This window comes from Oncorhynchus masou, chromosome 9 (genome assembly GCF_036934945.1).
Source record: "Oncorhynchus masou masou isolate Uvic2021 chromosome 9, UVic_Omas_1.1, whole genome shotgun sequence".
Lineage (NCBI taxonomy): Eukaryota > Metazoa > Chordata > Actinopteri > Salmoniformes > Salmonidae > Oncorhynchus > Oncorhynchus masou.
The window spans coordinates 31421061-31429352 of NC_088220.1; the positions used below are offsets into that span (position 1 = coordinate 31421061).

The following is an 8292-nucleotide window of genomic DNA, read 5'->3' on the forward strand; positions in this document are numbered from 1 at the left end:
ATTTTTGTAGACTAGACCTACTATGCTCGTCCAAGTACAGCAACTGACAACTTGTCAAATTGTCTTCTCAATTCATGTTGGGCACAGACGTCAGTTCTAGGTCTATTCCACGTTGGTTCAACATAATTTTATTGAAATGACAGGGAAACAACATTGATTCAACCAGTGTGTTCTGAGTGTCTGGTATATGGGCTGGGCTGGGATGCATAGTGTAGTATGGACAGATTACAATCATGAACCTGTAAAAAGGTTACCCAAGACTGTCATTAAACATTAACATCCTCATAACATAGCAGAGGCCTATTCCAAAAACTTGCAAGAGATCTGTATAGAAGTGCTGCACAATCTCAACAAACCTGTTGGACAGAGGTCAATTTACTTGTCCACAAAGACAAAACCAGTATTTTACCGGCTACTGTCTAGGCATTATGGTTTTTCTTCAGAAAACACAACAGCTTTATAAATTGGTAAGAAGGTGTTGGAGACACTTTAGCCTCCGGCCAAAATGCAAAATGAGAATTTGTATAAACTAATTGTGGACTATTGCTGTATGGCACTTGGATGATGACTTGTATGCCCTAATTCTTCATAGAATATGGGCAAATTAACCCTCAATAAGATGATAAATATGTAGGTTACATGGGTAATAATAGGTTTCCATGAAATGCTATAAACAAGTGAGTGTGTAGCCTACAGTTATAGTTATGCAATGATTAGCTAGTTTGGGAAGCCTATTTGATCGTAGTCTTCCAAATAATAATCTTATGTGATATGACACGATATCCCTCACTTTTGCACACAGATTTACAGAACTCCAACTGAGTGCTTCCGAGGATGTTTGTGGTCGTGTGATGCTTCGTTCAAACAACGGGGAACTGGGATTTCGGAAATCTCCGACTTCAATGCGTTCATGACTACTGGGAACTCGGGAAGAAAATGAGCTTCGACTGGGAAAACGTGTTTTAAACGGTCATCCAACTCTGAATTCCAAGTCGGAGCTCTATAAAGATGACCGAGTTTCCGAATTGGAATTCAGAGTTGGATGACCGTTCATGATTTGAGCTAGTCCCCCCCACCCCCCGAGCTCCTAGTTGTCTTGAAGGCACCTTGCATATCTTGTTGACGTCATGCTGGCAGTTACGAAGACGTCATGAGCGTCTTACTACCCAACATGGCGGACTTTGATACAATCTATGAGTTGGACGAGGAAGATGAACGTGTAGTGAGTGAAGAACACCTTGTTAGATATTGCTCAGAACCTGTGATTATGCGAGGGGCCGGGCACATCACCGTGTAAGCAATTCAAAGCTACTGTTAACGCTGCCATTATAATCCGCTGCTAGCTAACGCTAGCCTGCTAACAACAATGCCTACTGTGAAATACAACTTACTAGCTAGGCCGTGGCAATAACAGTCAGTTAGCTGTCTGGTCCTATCGTTGGACGTAACGTTAACTGATACATTTGCCTTAATTGACGAGGCTAGGGTTATCTATTGCGTACCTGCTATTCCGGCTTTATAGTTTACTAGCTAGTTCGCTACCTAACGTTACGTACACTGGGTTTCTGCAAATTAGCCTGAAATGAGAAAGCATCTGCTTTAACAAAAATGACAAGACAGCAAACGAACATTAATTGCACAACATTCAATAAGTAGCTATAGCTAACCACTGTAGTGAATACTTTGCCAGCAGCTGGCTTATTCAAATGGTGGTGAATCAAGCATATTATTTCCAACAAGCTTGCTCGCTACCATCCATAGCCTAACATTCTGTTTACTGTTTTATAGTTCCCTGCTTACCAGCAATGGACACAACACCTATTACCTTGCCAAATGATGACATAATAGTTACGTATACTTCCTCTAGTGCCCACAACTGCATTATGTATATGATGTATCCTTGTCATCCTATAGAATTGTCTCGACAGGGGAAGCTATTCACATAATGAAACAAATTACAGGTCATTCAGGATATCAATTTGTTTATTTCTGCTGTCTGTAGACTATGTAAAGTTTTAGGCACAAGGTCTACATTTAATAGGTATTTATTTGTTGAGAATACAAAGTGTCTAATTCCATCCCCATAAAAAAGCATTGCTAGTTTTCCCTTGTGAAAAGCCCACGGTCATAGTCACAGTACTTTATACATGTTCAATGGAAAGTTTTTAATTTCTTTACCATTTTGTATTTCTCTTTTTGACAGGTTTGGATTGAGCAACAAATTTGACACTGAGTTTCCCTCAGTTCTCACGGGAAAGGTACAGTAGCCAAATGCATTAGTGTCTTCGTCTTGTGCTAGGCTTTCCAACTTATTTAAACTGGGCTGTGAATCAAGCAATTTAAGCTATTATGGTGGCTCTATTGTTCTATTTCCCCTTTGACAAATCAGACCATTCCTGAATTACCTCTTTCAAGTCTCTTGAGTGGCTTCTGTCTGATGCTGATGCATTTCAAGCAACACACCACTGTGTGTCCAAAGCTGAAGTGAAACTCTGTCAATGAGTAAGCTGTCTTTGGAGCCCAGTTGGTCGGGGGCCCAGTGTTCAGGAGGACACAGCTCCAGGTGATAAAATAATGAAATAAAGACTGTGCCATACACAAGAAAGGGCAGCTTCCTGGGTCGGACACTGCAACACAAAAAGGCTGAAGGGGTAAGAGCAGGCTGAGGGAAGTGCAGGGCAATAAAATGTCCCTCCAGTATTGTGACGTGATGGAAGAGGTCACAATTATGATGATTGAAGGGTGCAGATCAGTAGGCCCTTATTCTAAGGCCTTTCGCTCTTTGCAAAGAGACCTTTGCATCCTGTCATAAAATATTACGACCCCGGTTTTATGGCGTACAGACCCAGAGAGGAATGAGCATCCATTCATGTTGTTTGGACGGCCGCTGCCACAGGCACTAAGCTTATCTCACCCTTTAGTTCCTCTCTGCCGTGAATAGACAAGAGCTTGGTTAGCAAGTTACAGCCGTACTAGTGAGAGATCTCGTCTGATCTCTGGAAAGCATCTCCAAATATCTAGGCTACCTGTTTGTTTTCTAAGGCTCTTTGATTCTACAGACCACAGACCACAGTACAGGTTTTTCTTGAAACAATTGTTGCCATTTTTCACTTCAGTCAGTACATTAGACTAGAGCAAAGGAATGGTTGCCATTCTCCAACTTTCCCTTTGGGTTTCTTTTTGCTTACTGCTTCAGATGAAAACTATTTTAAGAGCAAAATAATTGAAAACAATGAAGAATTTGATTTGTCTCCAAGAGAGAATTACCAATAATAAAATGAAAAGCTATATAAATTACAACCACATTCTTTCCTCTGTCTGACTCTTCCTGTCCATTTCATCCTCCCTTCTTCTCCCCTTCTTTTCCAGGTGGCTCCAGAGGAGTTTAAAACCAGCATCAGCAGAGTGAACACTTGCTTGAAGAAGGCGTTGCCTGTCAATGGGAAGTGGCTTCTTTGCGGCTGCCTGTGCTGTTGCTGTACGGTGGGCTTCAGTCTGTGGCCTGTTATATGCCTCAACAAGAGAGTAAGTCTCAGTCTGCCCTCGCGTGATGTGTGCTGCACAGTCCTACTCTCTCTCTAAATCAGCACATCCACTTATTACTCATGGACTAGTTTAGCAATCAGCCATATTGGTCTTAAGCAGGCAACCTGTGTGGAATTAGGGTTTGTGTGTAGAAATGACACATTGCACCGCTGAAGGGTACATCACTGAAAGGTGGTGCCCCAACCCAGTGTTATTAACAACAAAGTGGAAATTACGAGCTGGTAAAAGTAGAAGTTCAGTCTATGAACAGCTCTTTGTCATAATACTGAGGTAGTTGTCAATTGTAAAAGAGTGTGAAGTTGAGGTTAATACTAGAAGATATTGCATGTGCTCCTTTCCCAACAGGCGAGAAGATCTATTCAGAAGTTGTTAGAATGGGAAAACAACCAGTTATATCACAAGGTAAGAACAAATTGCATATTAGCACCTGTCTGAAAGACCAAGTTATGTCAGTTGTGAAGGGTTGAGTGATGTTAAAGTAGCAGGTTTCTGGTGGATAATGGTCTTTAACTCATTATGTCAACTTTAACCCTTAAAACGAATTTCCCTCAAAGCTATTTTCATCTGATATAGTGGACAGAGGCTGACCAGACCTAAAGGTCAGCAGTAAAAGGCATGTTAATTTAGTTTTGTCACGGAACAATGAGTGACAGCTAGTAACTGAGCAGAAGAATGACGGAAGCTCTTCAGGGTGTCTGGCCACTACCTGACCCCAGCCAGACATGGTTTGAAGCAATCCTAAATTCCCCTCACACTCAGATTTGCTAACCAGACGGGATGTGGGTAGGTGTGTGTGCGCACAGTGTTGCCTGTCCTCACTTTCACCTCTTCTCTTTAGCTGGGCCTGCACTGGAAGCTCAGCAAAAGGAAATGTGAAAGCAGCAATATGATGGAATACGTGAGTGTAACACATTTATGCTCCCTTAAAACAGAATATGATTCATGTCAAATTATTGAGTATTACAAACTCAAATCGCTACAGAGTCAAAATATATGTGCATGTTTGTATTATAGAAGAGTGCCCACAGGAAATATTCAATGCTGAAAGAAGTGTTAAATGAAATGAACTTTTCCCTCCACAGGTAATTCTTATAGAATTCTTACCCAAATATCCTATATTCCGACCAGACTGAGCTGAGGAGGTTGTTGGGAGACCTGCAGTGTGGCCCTTGACCCCTATCCTTAGTGCCTTGTATAAATGTTGGAATGAGGGTCTGCACCTGTGTCTCGGTGTCCCTTACATCTCCCGGTACCTTGTACATTAGAAATTGCAACACTGTCACTTTGCTTTAGAGCAGATTTTGCACATTTCGTGATGAAGTAGAACAATGCTCTCTTTGTTGCACACTAATACTTTGCTTTTGTTACATACATGACAACACGTGATTGAAAAATAACACTGTTGAAAAGTGCATTTAGCCCAAAGAGCCATCATCAATTGAGTCCTTGTATCATATCATTATTGCTTTGGAAAAACCTGTGACACCTCCTAGAGCAGGGGTGTCAAACCTACGACCTGTGGGCCAGAGCATTTTCAATCCGTTGGTGGTTTGAGTAAAAACAAAAACATTGTTGTAATTATAATTTTTGGACATTTGAAATGAGGAAAAACAAATGGAAACTGTAGTAAAGATAATAGACCTACATTTATAGTCTCTTCACTCTGTCCAGCTTTCTAGCAGTTATCGAAACGAAAGCTAGACAGTCCGGGAGCATTGAAACAATTTTTTGCAGATTTTGATGGCGAGGAAATATAATAAATTTTTAAGTGCGACCCTCCCGATCTCGGTGAAGAGCGAATGCAGCGCAAAATTAATTTGACACCACTTATCCTAGAGCATCCTTGCCTTATGTAAAACAAACCATTTTATTTATAAGACAGGTGAAGACAAACATTTTGTAGCTCAGCAAGTTCAAATGCTGGTTATTTGGGTTATTTTCCTCAAATCAATTTGTCTCTGTGACAAAAAGTAGATGGGATGCTTGAATTTGCCAAATACAAATGTAAGTTCGCATTGGTTTTTTTTTTTGTTTTTTTCATTTCAGAAATGACCCTTTTTTACAGGGAACTTAAAACAATAAACAACCTGTAAATATGTTAGTATAAACTGTAGGCCTACAGTGGTATGCTGCTGTTTACATAGTTATTTAGATCTTTAAATAGTTTTGCCAAGATAATGCTATACCATAGTTTTGTTTATGAAAGTTGTCTCTTCCCAGTTTATATGGACCTGTTTACTTCGTAAAGCCATTTACAATGTATGTGATCCCAGAGGTAGGATGAAAATTGCACTTGAGCTTATCAAAATGTCAGGATTTCAGAGAATGATTTCAAACTGAGGTTTTTAATCATTTTACAATGACACTAGTGATGCATGTTATTTGTGACTTTGCCAACTAAAAAAAAAAGTGTCACCCATTTCAATGTGAGATGGCTACTTGTCTTTATGATGTACTGTTGGAAACAGACTCTATCTTGGCAGCTCCATGTCTCTTTTTGTTTTTTGCCAAATTTTTTATTGCAGCTTTGTCTTTGTTCCTTTTATAGTTTTTATTTTCCTATACTGTGTTTTGTCTTTCTGTTAGTTGTTAAAAACCATGTGCAACCTACAGTACATATTGAGATAAACGTTTCCTTTGTTATTCATGTTGTCCAGAGTTTGTCTCATTCACTTGTAGCTGAGAGTTTTGCTTCATTATAGTGCCTCTGGAGTGGTAGATTAACTGCAGTCAGAGAAGTGTTGTGATTTATTTTACTAGGCAAGTCAGTTAAGAACAAATTCTTATTTTCAATGACGGCCTAGGAACAGTGGGTTAACTGCCTGTTCAGAGGCAGAACGTCAGCTCTGGGATTTGAACTTGCAACCTTTCGGTTGCTAGTCCAATGCTCTAACCACTAAGCTACCCTGCCGCCCCAGGGTAGACTGACATACATCTGCTCACTTGTATTGTGGAGAGCCCTGGTCCTCTCCCCACTATTGGCCCTGTTACAGAGTACTTGTAAATGTTTGTCATGACAACTCAATCCCTATGGAAAGCTAAAATATATTGTTGATTTTGAATCTTCAAGTCTTCAAGTTTGTCCAACTGAAAACCACAAGCTGACATTAACTGTTGACATGCTTACCTTACTGCCATATGGTGAATTACTCTGCATCATCCAAGTTATACAGATCATCTTAATTTACATGTGGTAATGTACTTTGGCCAGAGCCTGCTCCTGATACCTGGCTATTTGACATGTTTAACAAGGTGTTGAATCGTTAACTTAACAAGATGGCCTGTAATTACTTGACACATTTGTAAAACTCTGGAATACAATTACCATAAATAGCTACATGGAACTGTGGCCCCTAAGTTTGGGGCCAAAATCAAATAGGTTGCTATATCACAACCCCCATACATACACTGGTGTGGTGGGATTCACTGTAATGAGTAGAGGGTTGTTTTATAGACCCCTTTGTTCTTGGATTTATTGTCCCATTGGAGTTGGGATGTGGAAAGGTCTAAAGCAGGGGTACTCAACTCTTTCCCTACGAGGTCCAGAGCCTGCTGGTTCTCTGTTCTACTTGATAATTAATTGCACACACCTGGTGTCTCAGGTCTAAATCAGTCCCTGGTTAGAGGGGAACAATAAAAACATGATGTGGAACTGGCTTCCAGGTCCAGAGTTGAGTTTGAGGGGTCTTGAGGATCAAGGGAAGTTGCCTTTCTTCACTTCACCTACTGTATCAAGCACCAATCTAATGGAGTACCACACTTTGGGTTGTGTGCCCTTTCCAAAAGCCTAACATTACCATCAGAGATCATATACAACCAATTGGGGGGGATTTCGTTCAGGCAGTTTGTAACAATTCAGAGATATGGAGATGGGTGGCTGGTTCTCTTCCTCTGTCCTCCAGAGGGCAGATTGACACACTATGAGAGGAGATGAAGTATGAGTGTGTAGCAGTGCACCGCAGGTCTAACCCTTTTGTATTCATGTCACGTCTCGGCTAAATTGTCTCATTGAATCAAATCTGACCCTTAAAGCTACATTTCCAAATGTCCTGATCGCGGTATGAGAAGAAGAAACCAGGACCAATATCCCCCCCCAAACAAACATGATTTAAATGCTTTGAAAGTATCACATATGGAGTGTTGAAGTTAATTGAGTGTACTTGCAATCACATCATTATGTAACAAATGCATCACATTACTTATGGGTAAATCTTCCCATTCCAAATCCTCTAACACGGCAGCATAATGTGTTTAAATCATTTTGACTATTATGATGACACACTAGTAGGAGTAGCAACACCAACGAACAAATGGCAATTCAGGATGTTCTTAAATGGAGGCCACAGATGCTCAAATACCAGGTCATTAACCCTTTAAAAATAATTTACTAAAGTGATATGATTAATAATTTAGCTCAATGTAATTTCCCTTCGTTTCAATTGACTAACACCCAAGTGACACTGGATTTCGAGTCCTCAAATGTATGACATACTAAAAGGGTGTGAGTAGCTAATAATTGTCTTTATAGACCCCTCCCCCGACTACAGTTAGCTACTGGAGGGAATGCTCAAGGTCCTTGTATATTTGTAATGAGTGACTTTCAAGGCGGTAACACCAATGAATTAAAAAGACAGACATACTAATAATTAAAACAATATATTAATAGCCTTATGTTTTTATTGATCTACACAATATTAAATACTTGCATTATGTTTTATCATTGAAAAACAGTTCAATATAATCAAA

The 8292-nt window shown here is 40.1% G+C and overlaps 1 protein-coding gene across 1 annotated transcript; it reads left to right on the forward strand.

The window, feature by feature from the left end:
• Positions 1 to 1124: 1124 nt before the first annotated feature.
• On the forward strand, positions 1125 to 6191 carry LOC135545847 (cysteine-rich hydrophobic domain-containing protein 1-like). The gene is made up of 6 exons (XM_064973789.1): positions 1125 to 1293; positions 2204 to 2258; positions 3370 to 3525; positions 3892 to 3948; positions 4385 to 4444; positions 4629 to 6191. Exons 1-6 carry the CDS (start codon positions 1151 to 1153, stop codon positions 4677 to 4679), a joined length of 522 nt encoding a protein of 173 aa, XP_064829861.1. The 5' UTR covers positions 1125 to 1150; the 3' UTR covers positions 4680 to 6191.
• The last annotated feature ends 2101 nt before the right edge of the window (positions 6192 to 8292 follow it).

Excerpts from the sequence above, each read along its gene's own strand:
- LOC135545847 (XM_064973789.1), top strand. The coding sequence starts at position 1,151 with ATGAGCGTCTTACTACCCAACATGGCGGACTTTGATACAATCTATGAG. Across the intron at positions 3,526-3,891 it reads TTATATGCCTCAACAAGAGA|GCGAGAAGATCTATTCAGAA; the intron begins GTAAGTCTCAGT and ends CTTTCCCAACAG. Across the intron at positions 4,445-4,628 it reads GCAGCAATATGATGGAATAC|GTAATTCTTATAGAATTCTT; the intron begins GTGAGTGTAACA and ends TTCCCTCCACAG.